The sequence below is a fragment of the Ornithorhynchus anatinus genome, chromosome 14, assembly GCF_004115215.2.
Source record: "Ornithorhynchus anatinus isolate Pmale09 chromosome 14, mOrnAna1.pri.v4, whole genome shotgun sequence".
In the NCBI taxonomy this organism is placed as follows: domain Eukaryota; kingdom Metazoa; phylum Chordata; class Mammalia; order Monotremata; family Ornithorhynchidae; genus Ornithorhynchus; species Ornithorhynchus anatinus.
In genome coordinates this window covers 3,774,707-3,799,719 of record NC_041741.1, presented here as the reverse complement: position 1 = coordinate 3,799,719, position 25,013 = coordinate 3,774,707, and the positions used below count along the sequence as shown (strand labels likewise).

Genomic DNA, 25,013 nt, shown 5'->3' with positions numbered 1-25,013 from the left:
TTTGTCTTGTTGAGTTTCCTCTATGTCAGTATGGAAAACGCTTCAAGCGTCAGAAAACAAATATTTTATTGGAGAGATTGAGACAATGATAGCAAAGATGTTACATCTTATAAGTATTGACGGAGGGGTTTTTTTTTTCTTTTTCTCCCCCCCAGAGGGTAACTCTATAGAGGCACTTAATAGGACCATAAAATAGAAATGCCTTCTTTGGTTCTGGCCCGTTCTCCTAATATAAATACTAAAAGAAATGCTGTGATTGCATAGGTGTTAAAAACAAAAAACAACCTCAGCTCTATGTCTGGAAAGCATTAAATATGCTGGCTCTTTCCCAGACCGGGGCCTCCTCCTTAAAGGTGGCACAGTTACGAGCTCGGGCTGTGCTTCTTGCCCGACTAAAAGCAGCCCCCAAGCTGCCGCCAGACTCTGTTTTCTCAAACATTCAAAGCCGAATTCAGCTTTGCCGGGAGGAGGGGAGGGGAAAGTTGCTTCAGTAAGCACCAGGGAGTACACAGAGGGCCATTTTTCCTTGAACTGTTTTTAACTTTGAAAAAATACAGTAGTAAAGATTGAGGTATTTTTTTTTTGTATCCCCCAAATGCACTTACTAATCAGTCGTTTGCATTAAGCCAATTTCATTTCATCGCAACTCCGGGAACTAGAATGGGCTTTGGTCCCCCTCCTTTCCCCTTTAACCGTCTGCAGTGAGTTTTCTTCTGGCTCAGGGCTCTCTTCGGTAAAGACTGACTTCTCCTTTACGCCCCGCAGGTAGTCACGGTTTATTTTCTTCCTGAAAGGAGGAAGGAAAACCATGGTTTTCTCCCGAAAGGCGCCGCTCGGGCGGGCCGAGGCGGCCCGCGGACCCCTTGTCCCTTACCTGTGGGGCAGTAGGGGTAGACCGCGGTGATACCATAGAGGTGCGACCGTTGCTCCGGAAGGAACTCGTCAGTCAGGTGGCCCGTGTCCTTGTTTACGGCTATGACCCCGTCCCTGGGGGCGGAAGAGAGGCAGGAGTCAGTGGCCGGAGGCCGGGCTTCCTAACTGTTTGTCCTTCCAAAGGGGGCCCTATTTTTTGTCGTAAAAGAGGAGTCCTCTTTTTTCCTCAGGGAGGGGGAAAGGAAGAGGGAGCCTCCCCAAAGGCGCTCTCAGCAAGGCCCGGTCCTCCCTGAGCCTACAGGAACGACCTCCAGATGCCTGAACCTTAGGAAAGGGAGCCATGTAGCCCCAACTCCGCTGACACGCTGAGGGGTGCGGCGCTTCGAAGGTGGAATGCTCCGTCCAGCCCAAGCAGGATGAGAGAGAGCACAAGATGCGGAATCGGGGGTGAGTTTCTAAAGGCTCCTGAGGGAAGCATATTACACAGGGGCTGTTTTTACCGCAAAGCACTTTAAGATTCCTTACAAGGGACAGGTACAGCTCTTCCCATTGACTATTTTAGGAATTCTGAAGTCAGTGAGGAGCAGCACGTCTCTATCAGCGGGCCAGCGGCTCATAGCACCTTGCAGTGGGGGGCTACACTTTGAGGGCCCCAACCCACCTACCTCTCTCTGCCTGGGTTTCCATTTGCTGAGACAAAGAACACAGGACCATCAAATGTACTCCTAGCATCTTCCTGTCCGCCCCTGGCAGGAGGGACGGGTCAGCCCTCCAGTGGTGAATTGGACCCTAAGTGGGAGGGAAACCCTCCACCAGGCAAGACACCAGAGATCCCCCATTTAAATGCAAAAAGCAAGAGACCCCATCCACTCTCTCGCCCTGCAGGCAGATCAACAGTCTTTCAACTTAAACAGCCCCATCTGGGTTCCTCTGCCTGCTGCTTGGAGTTATAACTAGAGCCCAGGCAGAGCGAGGGCAAACAGGAGCATGCAGTAGGCACTCCCACTCTGGTGCTTAGCTGAGAAGGGCCTTAATTATGTAAATTGCTTAGGAGCTTTCAACAGATGGGGGCAGCGGGGCAAGTCCAGCATAGCCTAGCAAATACAGCACAGGTCTGGAGTCAGAAGGACCTGGGTCCTAGTCCCAGCTCTTCCGCTTATCTGCTGTCTGACCTTAGGCAAGTCACTTCACTTTTCTGTGCCTCAGTTCCCTCCTTTGTAAAACGGGGATTAAGACTGAGCCCTATGGGGGACAGGGACTGTGTCCAACCCAATTATCTTTTATCTACCCCAGCACATAGAATGGTGCCTGGCACATAGCACTTAAATACATAATTAGTATTCTCTGTGCCTCAGTTACCTCCTCTGACAAATGGGGATTAAGACTTCATGCCTCACGTGGACAGGGACTGTCCAACCCGATTGTCCTGTATCTAACCCCAGTGCTTAGAACAGTGCCTGGCACACAGTATAAGCACTTAAATACCACAGTTAATATTATGAAGTTGATGCTGAAATGTCACTTTGCTCTCAGTAAGCAAGTGTCACCTTACCTCCTCCAGTCAGTGTGGTAGAAGTGATTCGCATAGCTGACGATGCTGAAGGGGTAGTTGAGGTTATTTTGCACGACGCGTCGTCCCGTGCCGTCCGGTAGCGTACACTCCAGTCTCTTGGTTCCTAGTACAATAGAGCAGGGAACGGCCCTGAGTTAAGAGCTGAGAAGCAAAGATGCTGTATGTGCCAATCCTGTCCCTAAGGAAGCGCAGAGACCCTTCCAGCCTCCTTTGAACAAACGCTCTGTAAATGAAGAACTTGAATTCCCTGCAGAGAAGTTGGGGGTGGGGCAGGCAGTCTATCTGTTTAATGGTCAGCCATTAACCAGAGAAGCAGGGTGGCCTAGTGGATAGAACATGAGCCTGGGGGTCAGAAGGATAACTGGTGTTTACTAGTGAAGAGCTTACTATGTGTCAGACACTGTACTAAGCCCTGGGGCAGATACAAGATCATCAGGTTGGGCCAGGGTTCTAATCCAGGCTCTGCCACATGTCTGCTCTGAGACCATGGGCAAGTCACTTCACTTCTCTGGGCCTCATTTACCTCATCTGTAAAATGGGGGCTAAGACTGAGCCCCATGGGGGACAGGGACTGCATCCAATCTGATTATCTGGCATCTAGTAAGTGTTTAACAACTACCATTAAAGAAACAAAACAAAAACCATCCTTGAAGAGAAACAACCAAATTAAGGTATCCCTGAGTTAGTGAGACTCTCTTTTTTCTTAGGCACCTGTTCAAACCCCAGGTCTCCCAGCTCCACGTACCTCTAGAGACAATTTCCTTAACATCGCGTGCATATTGCCTCAGTAGAATTTTTTTAAGACTTTCACATTCCTAATTTCAAAATGGGGCATCGTTTCTTAAGTGGCCCACCCGCTCTGGTCTGCACCGAGATTAGACGAGCTAAGCCCTGAAAAGGGAGGAATGGAGGAGGGCCCAGCCCAGCGGGGAAGAAACACTGTCAAGTGAGGAAGGTGAAGAGCGGCCACAATCAGGGTGAGCTTATTTATCAAAAAGCAGGGGCCATACCTCGTTAGAGAAGCCCGGCCCTTGGTTCAGGCAGCCCAATCAGTGCTGGGTTTGACTGACAGGAACATTTTTAAAGTGGAAAGAAGGGGTTATACTTGGGGGCTGGGCACACCCCCTTCCACACCCAGAACTGGGATCTCCAGTCCTGACTGAAAAGCTTCACCTGACGGGACTTGCCTCTGGGTAGAGAAGTCCAGCAGTTCCTCTCCTCGGCCCAGACTTTCGTGGGGCTGAGGCAGGAGGAGCCTGAGTTTTAAAAGTGTAACAGGTGTGGGGAAACTACATCTGACCTTTTGTGTTAGCAACCCACTGGCTCAGGCCTGTCTCAGTCTAGCGGACAGCTTTAAAACATCTTCCTCTGAAAGGGCACCCGCTGCCCTACAAGGAGCTTCTCTGACCAAAAGTACCTGAAACTGCCTCTCTGACGACAGTCTCCGCACTTGGCATGAAATTACCTGCATCTGCCCAGCAGATCAGCTTGGAGAAGGGGTCGTAGGTCAAAGCATTTGGTAGCCCGATGTCTTTATTCACCAAGATTCTTCTGCCCGTTCCATCTACGGATGAGACTTCAATTTTTGGAGCCTCCCGATTCCAGTCGGTCCAGTACAGATTTCTGTGCAGGGGCAGAAATCATATAGAGCTGTAACTGCTGGCAAGGGGGAAGGCTCAAGGTGGTTCACCTGCTCGATGGGGTCTCTCTCGCCTCTCGCTCCCTTCCCCCCACCCCAATCCACGATCCTGTGCAGTTGAATGCGAGCCTCGCTCCCAGGTCGGAGGCACAGGGAAGCAATGAGGTCCGGTGGAAAGAACATGGGCCTGGGAGTGAGTCACAGGACTTGGCTCTTAATCCTGACTCTGCCACGTGCGAGACTTGGAGCGAGTCACTTCACTTCTCTTTGCCTCGGTTACCTCATCTGTAAAATGGGGATTCAGTCCTACTCTTACTTTTGACTGTGAGCCCCAGTTGGGGCAGCTCACCCTCTGATGGGGTCCACGGTGATGGCGCGGGGGTTCACCAGGTCCGTGTCAAAGAGAACGCGGCGCTCCGAGCCGTCCAGCTTGGCGCTCTCTATCTTGTCCAGGCCGCTGTCGGTCCAGAACATGATTCTGCGGAAATAGTCGATGGTCAGCCCTTCTGGACTCATCAGCCCTGGAGAGGAAGCGAAGGCAGAAAAGATCACAGCCTTGGGCAGGGCCGGGTGAAACGGTGGGGGAAGGGGACGGGTCGGCCACCAGCTCCCGGGAGGCAGAGCTGGTCACCCCAGGGGTTTAGTCTTATAAATAGTCCCCAAGTTAGCAGGGAAGCCTGCCAAGGAAGGGGGACAGGGCAGAGTGTCACGTGAACGGAACTCTGCCCGTGCCCATGCCCCAGGGTCCTCGATAAAGAGCTAGGCCTGTCGGACCTGCCCTCCTCCTCCCGACCCGGACTGCCCCAGCGCTCCCACCGACTCCATCCTATTTAAACCAGGGCCCCGGTTTCCGTAAGCTGTTTCCAGACAAGTGGTGATTTGACCAGAAATCCAGTCAAGCCTGCCAGCCCTAAAAACGTGGCCTTACCTGAGTTGATGATGGTCTCGGGCTCAGAGCCCGGTTCCAAACTGGTCCGGCTGATCAGCCTCCCGGCCACGTCCGTCCAGTACACCGTCCTGTCCCGGCAATCGTAGTCGATGCCCACAACTATGGAGCCCTGAGAGGTCCAAAACAGCCAGGAGGAAAAATATTCAGACTCAACTGCTTTCTTTTTTGCAGCGGGGAGGGGTTGGTGCAGGCTGTTTTTTAGAGAAGCAGCGTGGCCTAGTGGCTAGAGCCAAGGCCTGGGAGTCAGTAGGACCTGGGTTCTAATCCCAGCTCTGGCACTCGTCTGCTGGGTGACCTTAGGCAAGTCACTTCACTTCTCTGAGCATCAGAAATCTGAAAATGGGAATTAAGAGTGTGAGCCCAATGTGGACCGTGTCCAGTGCGATTTTCTCGTATCCACGCCAGCGCTTAGTATTGTGTCTGGCACAGAGGAAGCGCTTAGCAAATACCACAGTTACTATTACAATTATGAATTATTCTACCCCTACGTGTAAAGGCAGGCGGCCACTGGATCCGGTTCTCGCCTGGCCAGCTCAGGTGTTGCACAAATAGGTCTTGAACCGCAGCCTCGGGCCCCACGATTGGGACTGGGAGGCCGTCCGGCCCCAGCGCAGCCCCCATACGGCAGGAGAGAGGGGCCGCCAGCCTCGCGGCAGCTCCGGGACACGCAGCTGTATCCAGACGGCCGTTCGGCGACCTGGGGGATCCAGCAGATACTCCGCCGTGGCCAGAAGCGGCTCGGTATGACGACTGCGAGACTTCTCGGGGGCGGGAGGGGGATTCTTCACCGCTGAGGTCAATTTCCCCGAGACGGTCGGCCAACCCGGGTTCCCGTCCCGCCGGGATCGTGCCGCTCTTGGAGCTAACAAATGGGAGGTCATGCGGAGAAAAAGGCCACTTGGCCCTTCCAATAGGATTTGGAAAATGAAAGCTTCGCAGGAAGTGAGAACAGCTTTTGTGAGAACTAGCCATAAGCCTTGGGCCCAGAGCTGCAAGTCAGGAAAAAGCGAACATGTGGGACTGGGAGAAGGAGGGAGGAAGGAGGCGGCTGGGATGGAGGCCACGGGCCCTACGGATCTCATGTCCCGGAGCACTCCTTGGGGCCCACGCGGAGGACGGGGGATGGCGCTTTGCCCGGGGGCCCCAGGGAACCCCTCGGAATGCCTGGCCCTGCCTTGCTGAGCTTAACCAAAGCTGAAAAAACTCAAGAAGCTGAAAGAAAAGCCTTATCTGGGGCCGCGTGTAGGGAGGAACCCAGGGAACGGGCAACACCAATCCGACGTCAGAGCAAGCTGAGAGATACCTGCACAGCCAGAGATCCAGAGGCTGCTCCCAGAGGGGAGCAGCAAAATGGGCCTGAGCCCGGGCGGGGGACTCTGGGCGGGAGCCCCGATGGGGCAGTAGGCCCACACAACAGGGAGACTGAAGGATTCTTGGGGATAGGAAGAGGGTCTCCGCGACACGGGGCACAATGCTCTTGCTGAGAAATGGCCCTGTGCCCCTCGCAGCTTTACCACGCCGCCTGCGGGCACACAACCTTCTCCTCTGCCCCCACTCACACTCTCTCCATCCCGACAGGCAAGCAGAGGTGGGAGAACATCCCCCAATTATCATCATTACTACCCTTATTAACAATATTAGTAATAGTTCTTAAGTACTTATTATGGGCCAAGCACTGGGATAGATAATCAGGGTGGACACAGTCCCTGTCCCACATGGGGCTCAGACTCTTAATCCCCATTTTACAGATGAGGTCACTGAGGCCCAGAAGTCAAGTGACTTGCCCAGGTCCTTCTGACTCCCAGGTCCATGCTCTATCCACTAAGCCACACTAATTTCCCCAACAGCACCCAGTGAAAACTGGTATGATGGGAGGACTGCCTGTAGCTTGCATTTTAGCCTCAGAAAATCTCCCTTAGGGAGAGACATAGGTATTTTTTTTATCCCCATCCTACCCAAACCAAGGCCTAGGGGGAGGTAAAGTGGCTTGCCCAAAGGAGAAGGACACCTCACGCTACGAATGAAGGCCAAGGACCGGCTGGATGGGGTGGGATGGGATTGGGGGGCACGGCCCTTCCCCAGTGAGATACTTTACATGCAAGGACAGCAGGGTCTTTGCCGAGTCCTTCTGAAGCCGGGTGCCATTCAAAGGTAAGTAGCCGATCTGCTGCCCCTGGGCGTAAAGGAGAAAGGTGCCCGTGGCCGGGGGGTTCACGTCAGGACGCGGTGAAGGCTGGGCGGTGGGCGGGGCCACGCTGGGCAAACCTGCCAACAGAGAGACAAGGCCCGGGTTTCCCACAGTCTACTGGCTCCTGGGGCTGTGTATCCCCCGCCCCCACACACAAACACACACACACATACACACACACAAATGGGCCCCATATGTCCTCTTGAAGAACGCTTAACTCTTGGGGATCCTTTCCTTTGAAGCAGGGATCAATTATGTCAATCGCTGCCAATGGCTCAGGAGGAGGAAGACCAGGAAAACTTCCTCCAGAACAATGAAAGGAGAGGGAGAAAGGGCAGGACGGTCACCGGCAAAGGCTCCCTCGTCCTCTCCTGATCTCACGGAGCTGGGGGAGGGGAGATAGAGGGGGGCCCCCGTGGCTCCATCAGCTCCAGATGGCCCCCCAACTAAACCAGATGGCAGACAGACCGGTCACGTTTGTCTCTGGGTAGCTCCGGGAACGCCGGCCCAAAACACCTAACCCGTAAGCCCCGGCACCTGGCCGCTCCTGGCCCGTTCCATCTGCCACCGGACCCTCCTCCCTCAAATCGACTGGCCGTGGACCCTTAGTCTGGGGATCCCCCCGTTCCTCGGACTCCTCCCGTTCCCACGGAAACAGCTCAGGCTGCCATCCTCCCCGGAGAAGCTTGTTGGGGACGGGGGACGGGGATGCATCTGTTACACTGTCGGATCTTACTCTCCCCAGCGCTTAGTACAGTGCTCGGCCCGCAGCGGGCGCTCAATCAATCCGAGGGAACGAACGAGTACTTACACGGCGGCGGGACGCCCGGGCGGGACCGGGTCCCCTCGAGCTCCCTGCCGTCACGGCCCACACACCAGCAGTGGTCACTGTTGCCGTGGCACTGCAGCGGGCGGAACTCGCCCAGCTGGTCACACTGGGGCACGTACTGGTCTTCCCGGGGCCGTCCGCCATAATGCTCCAGGAGATTCTGCCGCCATCGCTCGCAGAACGTCTGCGGCCTCTGCGTGGGCTCTGCTCCGGGGGAGAGGGAGAGACCCGGTCGGGGCAGGGGCCGGGCCGGGGGGGCTTCGAGCCCGACCGGCCCGCCGCGGCGAGCTCGGACGCGGGTCCTCACGGGTCCCCGGCTTGAGGAGGGGCAAGGGGCAGGGAATGTGTCCGTTTACTCTTCTAATGTGCTCTCCCGAGCGCTTAGGACAGTGCTCTGCACAGTAAGTGCTCAATGAATATGACTGAACAATAACAATAGTAATAATTGTGGTATCTGTTCAGTCCTTTCTTCGCGCCAGTCACTGTACGACGTGCTGGGGTGGATACGAGCAAATCGGGTCAGACCCGGTCCCTGGCCCGCGTGGGGCTCACGGTCTCGATCCCCATTTGATAGGTGAGGGAACTGAGGCCCGGAGAAGTGAGGCGACTTGCACAATGTCACATAGCAGACAAGTGGCGGAGCTGGATTAGATCCCACGACCTTTCTAACTCCCAGGCCCAGTTTCTATCCCCTAGGCCGTGCTGCTTGAATAAGTTAGTGACTAAGAATGACCAGAGGCATCTGACAAGCACCAGGGAGCTCCCAATCTAGCTTCTAGGCAACGAGGGCCTCAGGAGACAAAAATCTCCAGGCAATCTTAACCTTCCTTTGCCTTGCTTATGAGGAGGGGGCCTGTGGCCCCAGGGAGGGGCTGTGCCCGGGCCATCTGTGCCCGTCACGGTCCGAGCGTGGTCAGGTCGCCCTGACCCCCGCTCCCACCCCAGAACCTCCCTGGGGGCCCTCGGCTCTCCAGAGGTCGGGAGAAGAATTCTACCTTCTGGTGCGGCCGCCCGGGAGCCTTCCCGGAGGAGGTTTTCTCAGTGAGATGGGGACGGGGAGCCCACCACTCAATTTTTGGGGACGATTTGGACTGGACCATCTCCTGACCTGGAGCCTCGTCCCCGGTGGGGCCTGGTCCGTTAGGGAGAGCTAAAGCCTTCAGCAGTCGTCCAAATGCATCCCAGCGGGGCTCCGTCTCACCCGCTGCCTGCCACCCTACATCTCGGGGCTCCCCAGATTCGCCTCCTCCCCTCATGCCACCCCGGCAGCACCCGATTCCTCCCCCGTCTCCTCCTCCTCATCATCGTCCCCACTCCGTCTCCCTCCCTCCCGCTCCGGCGCCATCGACCCCAGCCCTCCCCATGGCCAAAGCCCTGGTGCGCACCCACTTCCTCCAACTCGGGGAAGTGTTTCCACGTCACCCGACCCAGCCAGCTAACTCTACCACGTGCAGTCTTACCGTTGCCCATCCTCAGCTGACATCAAATTCCGTTCTACATTCCGACACGTAGCCTGACTACTCTGTAAGTGCCTTTCTCTCGGTCTTCCCCATCAGAGCGTCAGCTCCTCGTGGGCAGGGAAGGAGGCAGTATATATATACTGCCGGACATACAGTGTGCTGCCCTCACTGAGCGCCCCTCTGCTCACCACCGCTACCCCACCATAACCTACCTCTCCTCTCCCCGCACGACCAACGTGGGCACGGAGGGAACGCTGGGCCTACCTCCCCTCCTCTCCGCCACTGCCACTCTGCCTCTGCCCATCCACCCAGGGTGGGGAGGTGAGGGGTGCTGTATGCTCTCAATATTGCCAAGGGAGATATTTGCTTCCCGTGTACTTGTCCTCTGCTGCATTCTTAACCTTTCAATAACACCTCCCTTCCCCCGTGCCCGAGCTCACCACCTCACGAGATCCACGGTTAAACCCGTCCGGGGAGGACTCGGATCTCGTGAGGAAGGGAGAGCTGGCGCGGGGCAGATCCGCGGGCCGCTCCAGAGACAGACCAGCTGGGCGGGCGGGCTGGAAAACCCGCCGCTAAAGTGCTGGTTAATCTGAGCGATCCGGCGTCCCCTGTCGGAATCGAAGTTTCGTCGAGCTCAAGTCTCCGGTTTCCCGGAAGGAGGCACCCCTGAAACCAGAGGCCACGATCTTCCTCTTTAAAATGCCGAATGATTCCCGGGGAGAGAGGACACAACCCAGCTACAAAACTCACCCGGCTGGATGGCAGGAATAAAGGAGAACGGAGGATCTTCCACTGGCTTGCTGTGTGACTTTGGGAAAGGCATTTCACCTCTCTGGGCCTCAGTTTCACTACTAACCAAATGGCGGAGAAGGTACCTGCTCTCCGTCCTTAATCACGTATATTTGATGGGTGCAGAGCACTGAACTGAGCATTTAGCTCAGTTGTGTCCAATCTGATTCCCTTGTGTCTACCCCACTGCCTGGTACAGTGTTTGTCACATAGTAAGTGCTTAACAGATACCATAATTATTATTAATAGTAGTATTAATAAGATTTTAATAGTATTTGTTAAGCGCTTACTATGCACCCGACACCGTACTAAGCTCTGGGGTCGATACAAGCTAATCGGGTTGAACATGAGGCTCACAGTCTTAAACCTCGTTTTATAGATAAGACCCAGAAAAGTAAAGTGACTCACCCAAGGTCGCACAGCAGACCCTTGGCGGTGCTGGTATTAGAACCTATGTCTTTCTGCCTCCCTAGCCCGGGCTCTTTCGACTAGGCTACGGTGCTCACTAAATTAAAAAACGGAAAGCTGACCTGGAGTGGCGCAGCGGGGCGGGGAGGCCCCCGGGGGGGTCCGGGTGCCGCCGATCTCCAGGCCGTTCTGGTCCACGCACCAGCAGTAGCCGGTGCTGCCGTGGCACTGCACAGGCCGGAAGTCTCCTTGCTCGTCGCACTGCGGGATGTGGAAGTCCGGCTCGGCCTGGGAATAGCGTCGCTGGTATTCGCACAGCTTCAGACCGGGGACGGGGTCTTCCGGAGAGAACCGGCCCCAGGGTGAGAGGTAGGGGAGAAGGAGAGGGTCAGACCAAGCTGGGTCTTCCCGGCAGACGCCCCCCCACCCACTCGGGAGCAGGTACCGGAGAGGCTCCGGCCCTCTCGGCTCGGGACTGCCGCCAGCCCGATGCCCTTCGCGTCCCCAGGCTCCGCTCAGCCGACCCTCGGCGTTCTGCGGGGCCCACGATCCCTACATCGAGGCCCGGCCCCGCGGGGAAAACGAAAGCAGTTCCCCAGGTGGAGACCGGTCCCCTCCCCGGGGGGATGGCGGCAGTGCCCACAGGGGAGTGACAAGGGGGAACTGGCACCCTGCTCCTCCCTCTGTCGAATCAAGGAGAACCGGCCCCGTTTCTGGGCAGCGGCCTCTCGGGCCCAGCCACCTTGCGTGTCTGCGTTCAGTGGCGGGCACCGCCCCGGTCACCGTGCTGGACGTCATGCAGCGTGTATGTCATGGGAAAATTACACCCCAGAGGGGGAGGGCCTGGCCCTTCGCTGTCACTGGATAAATTTCTGACTCTCAGCCCGGTGCACCGCGCCCAAAGACGGAGCACTCGACAAACACCATTACTACTGTCCCGAGGAGGACGTTTCATCCCTCCTCCCACCCCGGGGCGGAAGAGGGAGCAGAGGGTTGACCAAGGGGCGGGCGTGGGAGGAGGAAAGACCCGAGGAGGAGAGAAAGGCCGGAGCTAAACCCAGAAGCCGGACCCCGCGGCCAGAGCCGGGGTAGGCTCGGGATCTGCAACGCGGAGGGCGGGCAGAGGGCACCAACGCCCCAAGCCCCGAAGGCTTACCGGGTACACACTGGAAGCCGTCCCCTCGGTAGCCGGCTTGGCAGTGGCAGGTGAAGGAGCCCGGGGAGTTGTGGCAGGCGGCTGCGTGGTGACATCGGCCTTCCGCGCACTCGTCCACATCTGCGGGGGCCGGCCGGGGAGGGGAGAGGAGAGACAGGGAAGTAAAGGGCCACTTCACCAAGAGACGCAATCTGTCACAGCTTGGTTCTTCCTCCTGATCCCACCACTGGGAAATAACGTGTGTGTCTATCTGCCTGCCTCCCCGGTGAGATTGGGAGCTCCTCCGGGGTGGGGGCTGGGCCTTTCAGAGTTGGACCCTTCAGAATTCCCAGGGGCGGTGGCACGGAGGAACGGCCACCTTGCGTTCTCCTTCCAGACACACCGCACGCCCTCTGCTCTCGGCCCGAGAGTCCCAAGGAGAGTTCAGATCCCCGGTCTCTCTGGGGTGAACCCACGTGGGCGGGTGAGGGCAGTCGGTCAATCGACAGCATCTATCCTGTCAATCGACAGTGCCTACCATGTGACCGTGTGCCAACCTACTCGCTGTACCTGCCAAACTACTCACTGCACCTCGATCTCATCTATCTCACCGCCAACCTCTTGCCCACATCCCACCTCTTCGTATCCTACAGACTATCGCTCCCCCGACCTTCAAAGTCTTACCGAAGGCACATCTCCTCCAAGAGGACTTCCCTGACTAAGCCCCCTTAACCTTTTCTTCATCACCCTGACCTGCTCTCTTTATTCCACCTCCCCGCCCCGGCTTTCCCCAGCCCCACAGCACTTTGGTACGTATCTGTCGTTTATTTATTTAATGTCTCTCTCCCCCTCTAATCTGTAGGCTCACCGGGGGCAGGGAATGTGTCTGTTATAGTGTACTCTCCCAGGCACTTACTACGGTGCTCTGCACACAGTCAGCACTCAATAAATATGAGTGATTGATTGACTGATTGCAGAGCGCTGTACTGCGCACTTGGGCAGTGTCGTCAAGTTGGCAGACACGACCCCTGCCTTTGGAGAGCTTCCAGTCCAGCCTGGGGAGTCAGAGAGGCGGGGTCGCTCACCGGCACAGTCCGGGCCGTCGCTGACGTAGCCGGGGAGACACTCGCAGCTGAAGGAGCCTCCCCCGTGACTGACGCAGCGGGCACGGTCCGGGGGGCCGCAGTTGTGGCTGCCATCTTCGCAGGGGTCGGAGGGAGGGGAAACAACTGAGGAGGGAGAGGCAAAACAGGCTCAGCCTCCTTGAGGCAGCAAGGGTGCCCGGCACAGCGCTCTGCCCACCCAGGTGCCCCCTTGGGCGAGTCACTCCCCATTCCTCGGCTTCACTTCCCTCCTCTGTAAAATGGGGAGAATAACAACCACCTCTCTCTCTCTCCCTCACAGAGACACTGGGATAAAAGGAGGTCACTGACGTGAGAGCACCTTAAAGATTTTGTTATTTATCATTGTGGGGGCTCATCGGTGAGTAGTGAGTTCGGTAATGCTTTTTATTTCCTTATAGGGCATTCCGAACCAGTGTCTGTAGCTGCGGAAACCCATTAGCGGATCCTAAACCTGGTAACGCGGCTCCACCGGGGAGAGTCCGGAGACCAAGGGGTGTAAGGGGTGGCAGCTCACCCTTCTAGTTGAGTTTCAAAGGCAGCCAATTAAGGAAATCACTGGGTACGGAGCTCGGCCCATGGCTGTGCCCCATTCTGATGCCGGGCAGGATTGCCCTGAAGCCCACACTTACGAACACAGGTACGCCCGTCAGGGGCGAGCTGGGACCCGCCGTGGCACAGGCACCGGTAGCTGCCCGGCGAGTTGATGCAGTGGGAGTTGGGGCCGCAGTGGTGGGAGCCCGTAGCACACTCGTCCACATCTGGGGAGGAAGCACAGATAGAGGTCACGATGACGGCGGCTAAGGGCAGACCGTCATCCCCCTCATGCCCTCCCGCCAACCCCCAGCCGGGCCGGGCCAAGCAGGCAGGGAACAGCGGCTGGCCACGTCTCTCTGCCCGCTCTGACTAGAGATCACTCCAAACTGAACTAAATGAAAAAAAAAAAAATCAGCTCACACCGGCAAAAGTTTTAAGGGGGTGTTTTCTCTCCTTCCAAATAGCATCCTAATGATAGCGTCCACCTTGTTTAGCAGGGGAAAAAAAACAAATGGAAATTCAGCTTTGAAGGACAAAGAGGACTTGGACTGTAGCTGTTGGGTGGAATGGTCGCACGTATTCATGTGGCGGAAATCTGTGTGGAGCCCTTGTAAGGAGTAGGTAGCCAGGCCCAGAACGCAGTCCATTAAAGGTGTCTGGGGGATCTTGGAGCAACCGCGTACAGCTCAGAAACTCTCCCTGCAAATCTTGCACGCGTGAAACTCTCCTTGAAGCAACTCCTGGGCCACCGTGAAAGCTCCAAGAGAGGCTGAAGCCCCCACCTGGGTAGCGGCAAATCAGGTTGGACCCGGTCCCTGTCCCACATGGGGCTCACGGTCTCAATCCCCATTTTAAAGATGAGGGAATTGAGGCCCAGAGAAGTGAAGTGACTTGCCCAAGATCACCCAGCAAAGTGGCAGAGCCGTGAATAGAACCGATGACCTTCTGAGTCCCAAGCCCGGGCTCTACCCACTACACCAGGCTGCTTCTGGATCAGTCAGTAACCCTGCCTGGCTGGCATCGGCCCCTACCCTCGCAGTGGCGCCCGTCTCCCTGGAAGCCGGCGGTGCATTCGCAAGTGTAGGCCGGGCCCGCCGCTCCCGCCAGGCACCGGGCCGAGCCGTGACACGTGTGGGTGCCGTCGGAGCAGGGGTTCACCGTCAACGCGTCAGCATCTCCTAAATCGGCAGAGGGAAAAAAAAACAAACGTGCTGCGACCCAGGGCCGGGCAAGGGATTGACGTCGGGATAAGATAAAGATCGAGGCGCAAGAGCAAGAGGGCAGGGAATGTGTCTATTTTTATATTGTACTCTCCCAAACTCTTAGCGCAGTGCTCGGCACACAATAAGTGCTCCGTATATACAGCCGAATGACCCGAACCCGATTAAGATAAGCTCCTTGTTCAAGTCTCCTCTAGACCATAAGCTTGTTGTAGATAAGGAATGTGTCTGTAATATTGCACTCTCCGGGGGCTCAGTGCAGTGCTCTGCACACAGTAAGGCTCAATAAGTATGATCGACTGAGTGGAAGCTCCTTGGAGGTTGGGAATGCGTGCCTTGCTTCTGCTGTCCTTTCATAAGTGCTCAGTGGAATGTACTCTTTAGGCACTCAGCAAATACCATCACCACTATTTCCGTGCAGAAGGGACCGCCACATATTCTACGCACCCCTACCCTCTAAGAGCTTTTCCAGAACAAACATCAGCTCTCATTGTTCTTGGTGTCTTGATCTTTTTGCTCTCTTTTTATCCCTTCAACCTTTCCTCGTGAGTCCGCTTCCTGTCCCCGACCCTTATTTTCAGTCTGTGGGCCCCGCTCAATTTATACTCCACTGTATCCTTCCCGGGCGCTCGGTACAGTGCTCGGCGCACAGCGGGTGCTCAATAAACTCCACCGGATGCCTGAGTAAACGGGCCTTTCGGGAGGCTTGGGGAGGATTAGGGAGAACCCCGAGAGCCCTCTTCATGGCCCCTGCCATCCACAGGGCTGCTCTGGGGTCCCGGAGGGCAGAAGAAGGAAGAGGGGAGGGAGGCGGAGAGGGAGTCAGCGAGCGGCTATTTATCCTGGATTCCTGAAGAGGAAAGACACGCTGCTTTGTTCCAAGCCTCAGGAAACAATGAAGCTTCCACGTGAAGGGCAGACAGCTGTGTTGTTTTACAGGCATTCCTATTAGAAAACAACTCCCCCAGGAAAAAGACAGAGGGTTGGGAGAAGGACAGATGGACACACACGGGTACACGTACGCACGCACGCATACCACCCCAGCCCCTCAAGAGGTCTTCAATTTCCTACCGCTAAGTGAGCAGGGTGGGCATTTTGCTTTACAGGGTGCTGGTGTAGAGAATTCCAGTCCCCAACCCCGAAACCCCTCCCTCTGGAGGGAATAAATGTGAGCCCCTCGACTTCCCACCCCCTACCCCCGCCCCTCTCCTTTCAGTCCGAGCAGGGTAGGGACCCTCCAGCCAACCAGCGTTTCCAGACCCCCACTGAGCGGGGCAGGAAGTTGTCCCAGTCCCACCCTGGGCTCTTTTTTTGGCCAAGCCTGATGCGGTCGGGGGGATAAGTACGTCTCCCCCGAGTGCCGTCACCTTCCTCCAGGGTTGAAGCGGAAACGGAGCGGCCCCCCGCCCACGGCCGGATTTTATAGGAAGGAGGTGTTGTTGTTGTTGGGTAGGGATTGTCTCTGTTGCCAAATTGTACTTTCCAAGCTCTTAGTACAGTGCTCTGTACAATATAAGTGCTCAATAAACACGACTGAATGAATGAATGAATGACAGGGGAGGAAGAAGAGGGGCAGGAAAGGGGGAGAAGGGAAAGGAGGGGAAGGGAGGAAGCTGAAGCAGAGAGCTCACCTTCTATGGGCCCCACGTGGCTGGTGACGGCGAACCTCAGCACCCTCTCCCCGGCGCTGTACAGAGCGAAGACGCGGTCCACCCTGAGCTGCTGGCTGGCGGGTACCGCCCTGCTGGGGCCAGCGGGACCACAGGCCAGGTACGTAAAGTTCTGCCGGACCCGGTACGACAGCGTCCGTTCGACCCCGCCCGACACTAGAGTGTACTCTCGGGAAGCGGTGGAGGTCACGCCTGCAGATGATAATAATAAAAATGAGGATTATGGTACACAGTAAGCACCTACTATGTGGCGGGCATTGTTTTCAATGCTGGGGCAGATAGAATTTCATCAGGGTGGACACAGACCCTAGACTATTTGGGGCTCACATTCTTAATCCCCACTTTACAGAGGAGGTAACTGAAGCCCAGAGAAGTGAGGTGGCTTGACCGAGGTCACACAGTAGACAAGTGGCGGAGTCGGGATCTCTTGGAGTCCCCACAAACTGCATCCCGTCCTGAATGATGCCAGTGGCAGCTGGCCCTCTGGGGGGCAGGGGAAGGAGGGGGGAGAGAGAGACAACTGCATGGGGCTTGCGGGGAGTGGGGGGGGGTGTCCCCAAGGTTGGGAGGGCTGAGGAGGAGAAGAAATGGGGACAGAAGAGAGCCAACCACTAAGCACTTAGGCCTCCAAGGAGGAGGAGCCTCTCTCTAAAGATTGCCCTCTCAGGGGCAGGGAATATCACAGATTCTGCGGGCCGGGGAGTCGGGCTGCCCAGTTTGTGGCTATTCCAAAGACCCCACTCTGCCTTCTCTCTCTAGCGGCCTGGAGGACGGGCCAGAAAAGGGACAAAAACATCAGCACAGTGCATTGCACCGCTGTTAATGGTGGGTGCGAAGGCTGCTGGGGGAAGAGGGAGGAGCTTCGGCGGACCAGAGGGTTCCCGGGTACCCGTGGATTTCAATGATCGGGGCCTCCCCTGCTCCTCTCACAACGGGTCATACAGAAATAGCCGAAGACATGCTTCCTGCACATTGGCACCTCCTAATCTCTTTCCAGAGGGAGGCCTTCAGAAAGACCAACTTCTTCCCTTGAACATCGACCCAGGCCGTCGCTGGGCCTCGGGAAATGGTCAGCGAGAATCGGCCGAGCTCTGTCCTCCTCCACTGATCCCTACTGGTCCTCAGAACAGCGTCCCCAGATCTCTCCCCGCCACATCGATCCCAGACCCTCAAAGAGGGCCTGCCTGTCCCTCCCCGCTTTCTGAGCCCGGGGTGGGGAGGGCTCCTCGAGGGGCCGACCGTACCCGAGCTGTGGTAGCGGTAGAGCTCCTCATAGGGGCCCATATGGAGGGTGGAATTCTCCGGAACGGCCGGGACCCGGCCGCGGATCATCGTCCTGACTGTGAGGTAGTTCTCCGGGTCCAGACCCTCGGCCGTCTGAGTGATGTGGACCTGCTCTTCTCCCGGGTGGAAGGACACCTCCATCTCGTGAGTGAATTCGGCTCCTGGGAGGGAAGACGAGGGACAGAGATCCATGGAGAAAGGGATGGAGACAGACCCGGCCCAGTTGGCCGAGAGACGGCCACTCTCCTCCCCATTTTGGGCTGTTCTGACCGTCCCGGGGCCACAGCCGCCCACGCGTCTCACCTGCGATGCGGAAGCCGTTCTGGTAGCCCGGTTTCTCCAGAGCGAAGAGCCAGCCGAATAGACCGCCGATGGGCACCAGCGGCAAGAGGGCAGGGGCGGCGGGCTCGGGGATGTGGCTGATGGCGGTGTAGGCCCGCCCGTCGTTCCCCACGATGTAGGCGTGCAGGTCCACGTCGTCGAAGGCCACGGACGCCTGGCCCACGCCGAGTTGGCCACTCACTTTCCCGTTGACCCGGTGAGGCATTCCTGGAAGGGGAGCGGGGAGGGACAGCGGGAATATCTGAGGATGGGCCAGGCTTGAGGCTGGCCAGATCGAGTGTGGTCAAAGCCCCCACATCTACCCCTCAGCATCGGTCTCAGGGTGGGAGGCCGGAAGGTGAACAGAGCCCAGGTGTTTCCTGCCCCAGGCTTCTCTATGACCCATTTCGATATTCAATGCACATCCGCTGAGGCAGCGTGGCCTGATGGAAAGATCACGGGACTGAGTTCTAATTCCGACTCCACCACTGGCCTGCTGTGAGACCTTGGACATGTCTCTCAACCTCCCTGTGCCTCAATTCCCTCATCTCAAGTGCATCAGATTCCTGCTCTCCGTGCTTCTTAAACAATGAGCCCTGCCTGGGTCACGACTGAAGCATTCTCAATCAACTCCAGTGCTTGGCCAACAGTAAGTACTTAAGACATTTCATAATCCACTATCTCCTTCCGGTTCTGAGTTATTTGAGAGCGGAGGACAATCTATAATCTGATTCTGGTAACTAACCCGGGGTTAGTACAGTGGCACCCGCAACGGGCGCTTGATTCTCTGGGCTCTCGACGGACAGATGAAACGCAGAGACACCCCCAAATCCCAGGTTAACTCATCTTCCCCACATCCCCACCGTCGGCTCCCCTCCCAAACTGCTGGCAAGCCACCGCACAGCCTGGCTCTCTTTCCCTTCCTCCTTGGAAGAAGCACATAGGAGGAGGGGGTGGGAGGGGAATGGAGGAGAAGCAAAAATCACAAGCCACCCACCAATGGGAGGGCAGCTGGAGCCGGGTACCCCCCGGGGGGGTGCCGGTCAGGTTAGGCAGGCCAACGTTTGGCGAGAGTGGGGCGGCTACGGGCAGGTCGGTAGTCTGAGGGTGCAGATCTCTCCAGTTGGCCTCTGTGTCACCGAGTTTCATTCCACCCCCGCCCCCGCCCCTCTTCCCAGCACCGTAAATCTCCCCCACTCCCGTTCCCCAAGAGCCCCTAGAAGTGTCACCCGAGCCCAGCCTCTGTGCCCAGCTCCATGTGGAGGGCCCTACCTTCTGGCAGACAATGCTTCCCATCCCCGTAGTACTTGGATTGGCAGTGGCAGCAGAAGCCGGTAGCGTAGTCGGTGCAGAAGGCATACTGTGAGCACTGGCCGTGGTTCCGTTCACAGGTCTCCCTGCCGGAGGCGCTGTAGGTGAACACTGGGACGGAAACACCCGGGGATTGGAACCAACGGCCCCGCCTCCGATGCCACGGCCCGATCCCGTCCCCGAAGCCGTCGGGCGGCCGGCCCCGCTTCGGCCAAGTCGGCTTGTGTTGGAAACACGCAAAACCTCGGACTCTGTCCTCGAGAGCCACCCGTCGCCCTCCCCGCAGGGAAATTCCAACCCTGGGCCGGCTGGCTGCTTCCCGTGCAGGAGGTGGTAGGGGCAACTGGGGGAGGAGGAGGAGGAGTGGTATCTATTGTAACGCACCGCATTAACCACTTGGAGAAGCACGAGACACACTCCCTGCCCACACGGACCTCACTTTCTGACAGAGCTGGTGACCCGCAGCACAAGAGAGGCCAGGTCGGAGTTACTCGACGGCCTCGCTCCGGGGGAGCAGGGAGGAGTCCGCCTGCTCCCCGCTCTCTGGGGATCACGTGCTCCCAGACTGGGGGCTCTGGGCCTGGGAAGGATGCTCTCATTTAGTATCAGGAAAGTAGAATGCTCAGCCCCAATGGCATTTTCCCATCTTGGGAGGGAGACAAGAATGGGGAGCAGAGAAGGACAAAAATGGTGGTTTTGAGTGGTCCATCTCCCCCTACACACTGAAAACTCCCTATAGGCAGGGATCGCACCCTACCAACTCTGTTCTGCTGTACTCCAGAACACACAGTATACACAGTAAGCACTCAATAAGTACCACTGATTGATGGATACGGAGGGAAAGGTCCACTCCAAGTGGCCCCTGGAATCAGGGAGGGAGTGGGGTGAAGGAAACACAAGGATGGAGGGGATGGTGGCATCCACTTTCCCGCCATCCCCAGGACCACCCGATCCAGAGAGCGGCTCCGCAGACCCGCCCCCCCGGACCGCCGCATCACCAGCTAAGAGGGGCACCTGCGTCCCAACACCAACCGAGGAACAAAGCCACTTCTTCCAGTCCAGTCAATAATCCAACCAGGGCCCAGGTAAGTCAATTCTCCACAGGCCAGAATCCACTCCCACACTCCCCCTCAACCCTGATCTGGTGCTGGGAAAACCTGGAAGAAATGGGACTGGGGAGCTATTTGTGGATTGGAGGAGGGCACACGCAGTTATGGTTTTACTCAACTTGGCTAGTCCTTCAGAGAGGAGAGACTCTCCACCTCAACTCACATTTCCTGATGGAAGTGAGAGTTTGGGGGGAGGTGCCTGAGAGCATAGGGGAGGTAGGGGGGAAGAAGAGATCACTTGCCCACTGCCTTCCAGAAAGAACTCTATTTAGTCAGGCCCTGCAGCACCCACAGGGAACCCAGACCAGCAACTGGCCCCGAGGAAACTGGACCCGGTGGAGGGACACTTTTGTGGTCTCTTCCCGCACCACCATTCCACAGGGGTTTCTGGTGACAGTGGGAGTAGGCTGGAAAGACCCGTGAAAAGCCAACAATCCCCATCACACAGTGCAAACACAAATTCCATACATCTTTCTACGTGCAAACTAGAGATACGAGTTCCAGCCATTCACAGGACGTGGGGGAGCAAAGGAGAGGAGGGGCGAGGGGGGAGAAATTGAACAGCAAACAAGCCTGAAAGCCCCCCACTCTCACGGTCTCCTCAGACTTGGCTGGCAACTGTCTGATCCAAGAGCCGGGTGAGAGAGGCCAGGGGGCCCAACCCCAAGGCCATGATGGGGCGGTCACTCCTCCCCACTGCGTGAGGGTGCGGGGTTGTGAATTTTCTCATACAGAGTTACAAGCGTTTGGCTTGGTTTAGGATTCCTAGAGGCCTCTTGAGCGAACGTCGCATTTTGTAAATGGATCAGGTCTCTGCCAAATGTCGGTGTCAGAGGCCATGTGGCAGCTGCTAAATATCACAGTTCAAGCATTGGACGGGTTATGAACTTCTGATCTTCTCCACAGTCTACTCTCTTCAAGCCTCCTTCATAGTAATTCAAGTGCCTCAACTTCTTCCAGCTCAGAACAGGCCTGGCAAAATCCTTATTCGTAACGTGTGCTGGTGGGCAGAGGATTTGAGCGCGTCTGGAGGCACGCAGATGTGTGTGAGTGCATGTGGTAGTGTGTAGGGGCGTCTGGAAGTGTGTGTGGGCGTGAAGGCACACACATTCATCTCTAAGCGCTCCTGCAGACAAGAAATCACCATCCACTAGCCCTCCCACAGAGTCAGAAGGACCTGAGTTCTAATCCCGACTCTGCCACTCGTCTGCTGTGACCTTGGGCAAGTCACCTCATTCTCTGGGCCTCGGTCACCTCATCTGGAAAACGGGGATGAAGACTATGAGCTCCACGTGGGACAGGGACTGTGTCCAACCCCATTTACTCATATCCATTCCAGTGCTTAGTACAGTTCCTGGCAAGTAGTAAGCACTTAAATACCATCATCATCATTACAAAGATGCCGAAATGTCTAGTGGACATTACAATTCTGAGGCAGAGAGGCCTCCGCAAGGCATGGGAGAACCTAGATGCCCTGAGGCTCTGTTTATTACTGGCCTGGTAAAAATGGCATCTCAGTACTTCATTCCCTTCCCCTCAGGTCTCTTCCTCATAAGGCTTGCCTGGCTGACCTCTTTCTACAACCCAGTCCACACAGTAACACCGACCTGCGCACTGTACTTCGATCTGATCTACCCCGCCGTCGACCCCTTGCCCATGTCCTCCCTCTGGCCTGGAATTCCCTCCCCCTTCATATCCGGCAGTTCACTGCTCTATCCAGGAGTTCACTGCTCTCCCCATCTTCGAAGCCCTCCTAAAATCACACCTTCTTCTAGAGGCCTTCCCTGACTACGCCCTTATTTCCCCCAACTGCCTTCCCTCTGTTTCAACTATTCAACATCGATAGGCCAACCTCATAGCACTTCAGAGCCTAGCATTTTACTCTATTTTCTCTGTCTCTAATTTATTTTCATGACTGCCCCCACTGTAGACTATAAACTCCTTGCGGTCGGGATCATGTCTACCGGCTCTATTATACTGTACTTTCCCACGGCAAGGGGACACGAGCAAGGGTTGGCAGCGGGGTAGATCAGATGGAGGTACAGTGCATAGGTCGGTGTTAATGTGTGGATTGGGTTGCAGAAGGAGGTCAGCTGAGGAGGCCTTACGATGAAGAGGCCTGAGGGGAAGGGAACGAAGTACGGAGATGCCATTTTTACGAGGCCAGTAATAAATAGAGCCTCAGTGTTTAGTACAATGCTCTGCACATATTAAGTGTTCCGTAAATATGACGGATCGATTGATTAGGCCAGGGGTAAGTCTCTAAAGAGACAAAGGCTACAGCTGTGTGAAACCGATTTATCACTGACCCAGAAGCACAGACTGAGTTCAGCCTCTTCTTTTCCCATGGGCTCAATCTATCAGTGATATTTATTGAGTACTTCCTGCATGCACAGCACTCAATAAATACGATTAATTGACTGATTTTCTCTGGTTCGGGTAACTTTTCCCCAAATGGCGTGGACTTGGACCATAAGATGCTAAATCCTGAGGCAGAGAAGCAGCATGGTCTACTGATTAGAGCATGGGTCTCTGGGTCCTAATCCTGGCTCTGCCACTTGTCTGCTGGGTGGCTGTGGCAAATCACTTCTCTGTGCCTCTCGGTTCCCTCATCTGTACAATGGGGATTAAGACTGTGAGCCCCATGCGGGACAGGAACTGCATCCAAACTAACAACCCAGTGCTTAGTACAGTGCCTGGCACGTAAAAAGTGCTTAACAAATATCCCTGAGAGAAAGAGAGGGAGAGGGAGGGAAAGAGAGAGAGAGAGCTGCTCACCCTTGGTGTTGGCATTAAGATCTTCTGCCACGCCGACTGCATACTTCCCATGGTTGAATGGTGGAGCTTGGCCAGGCAAGGGGTATCCGGGAAGGACCGCCTCTCCCTCAGGTAAGGCCAGTGGAACATCTGCCCGGCCAGGGGGGTAGGCTGGTGCAGAGGAAGACGGTGGAGCCCCGGTGACTCCGCTCCCATGCTGGGCCTCCCATGGAGATGACCCTTCTTCTCCTGTCTGTCGAGGAGGGTCGACTCGCTCTCCCGGCGCGGGCGGGCCTGCTCCCCGTTCCGGAGGCCCGTCTTCTAACCGAGGAGACAAGGGGAGAAGAGAAGCCGTCCCGGGGGACCCCGGCTGGGGCAGCGGGGGGCCAGAAGGCCTGAGCTCTTGGCCATTAGACTCGCTGCGCGGGTTGCCATCCGAGGGGGGCGGAGGACCCGTGGGGCCGTGGCCGTCCAGCTCCGGCTCCAGAGAGCCAGCGGGGGGATAGTCGATGGCATCGCCGTCCTCGTCATAAAACGTCTCGGCGTAGTCCAGGTTGTCTTCTGGGCGCCGGTGCTCCAAGGAGGTGCTGACGGGAGAGCGGCCCGGAGGGACCGGGCTGCTCCCCTCGGAGGTGGCGGGCACGACGTTCTCCAGCTGCGACGAGCTGCCGATATGGAACGCCCACACGCCGGGGAGGCCCAGGTTGCTCATTCTGAATCGGAAAGAGGCATAGTTACGGCATCAGCCACTGGTGACGTTCCTCTCGTGCTCACTAGATGATGAGCTCTGGGGCAGCTAGAAGGTTAGATAATGACACACGGGCCCTGCCCTATGAGGGGGTTTCAATCTCCCCCAGTAGAAAAGCAGCATGGCATCGTAGATAGAGCACGGACCTGGGAATCAGAAGGTCATGGGTTTCAAACCCAGCTCCACCACGTGTCTGCTGATGACCCTTGAGCGAGTCACTTCACTTCTCTGGGCCTCAGTTACCTCATCTGTAAAATGGCGATTGAGACTGTGAGCCCCACATGGGACAGAACTATGTCCAACCTGATTTGCTTGTATCCACCCCAGGGCTTAGAACAGTGCCTGACACAAAGTCAGCACTTAACAAATGTCATTTAAAAAAAAATAACCACCACCTCCCCATTTCCAAGAGGAAGAATCGGCGGCCCAGAGCAGTTAAGTGACTCGCTCAAGGTCACGTCACTGGTTGGGGGCTGAGCCGAACCTCGGGCCCCGGTCTCCCAGACACGGGTTCTTTCCCCTGGGCCGCAGCCCCTCTTCCGAGAGCCCTCACCGCCGGCGCCCCTTTCAGTCTGGGGGCAGGCAGGTCTCTGAGAACAGGGGACCCCTTCCCTGACAATGATGATGGTATTGGTTAAGCACTTTTGGTGTGTGCTAAGCATTGCATTAAACGCCGGGGAAGACACAAGATAAACAGGTCAAGAATTGGTAGTGGAGTAGCCTCAGTTCCGCCTCATGGCGAGCCTGGGTGGGCTGGGTTTGCCTCAGCGCCGGAAGGATGGTGGACACGGCAGGTATGAGAGAACCAATTTCCCTTGGTGTGGGGCAGGGTGAGGAGGCAGCCCGTGTTCAAGGAGAAGCTGCATGGCCTAGTGGATGAAGCCAGGGCCTGGGAGTCAGAAGGACCCTGGTTCTAATGCCAGCCCCACCATGTGTCAGCTGTATGACCTTGGACAAGTCACATAACTTCTCTGGGCCTCAGTTACCTCATCTGTAAAGTGGGGATTAAGACTGTGAGCCCCATGTGGGACAGGGATGTGTCCAACCTGATAGGCTTGTATCTACCCAGCACTTAGTCAAGTGACTGGC

The 25,013-nt window shown here is 56.5% G+C and overlaps 1 protein-coding gene across 1 annotated transcript in view; it reads right to left on the bottom strand.

The window, feature by feature from the left end:
- Nucleotides 1–48: 48 nt before the first annotated feature.
- NID2 (nidogen 2) overlaps nt 49–25,013 on the bottom strand; it is a 38,001-nt gene continuing 13,036 nt past the window's right edge. The window contains exons 4-21 of the mRNA XM_007663133.3: nt 23,198–23,889; nt 19,272–19,421; nt 17,982–18,227; nt 17,639–17,839; nt 16,356–16,586; nt 14,536–14,682; nt 13,600–13,728; nt 12,932–13,075; nt 11,868–11,987; nt 10,834–11,049; nt 8,034–8,255; nt 7,130–7,299; nt 5,014–5,143; nt 4,435–4,606; nt 3,912–4,069; nt 2,426–2,549; nt 875–987; nt 49–787 (exon numbers count right to left, since the gene is read on the bottom strand). Of these exons, the coding sequence (XP_007661323.2) occupies nt 777–787; nt 875–987; nt 2,426–2,549; nt 3,912–4,069; nt 4,435–4,606; nt 5,014–5,143; nt 7,130–7,299; nt 8,034–8,255; nt 10,834–11,049; nt 11,868–11,987; nt 12,932–13,075; nt 13,600–13,728; nt 14,536–14,682; nt 16,356–16,586; nt 17,639–17,839; nt 17,982–18,227; nt 19,272–19,421; nt 23,198–23,889 (3,376 nt within the window). The 3' untranslated portion in view covers nt 49–776. The remainder of the gene's footprint in view (nt 788–874; nt 988–2,425; nt 2,550–3,911; nt 4,070–4,434; nt 4,607–5,013; nt 5,144–7,129; nt 7,300–8,033; nt 8,256–10,833; nt 11,050–11,867; nt 11,988–12,931; nt 13,076–13,599; nt 13,729–14,535; nt 14,683–16,355; nt 16,587–17,638; nt 17,840–17,981; nt 18,228–19,271; nt 19,422–23,197; nt 23,890–25,013) is intronic.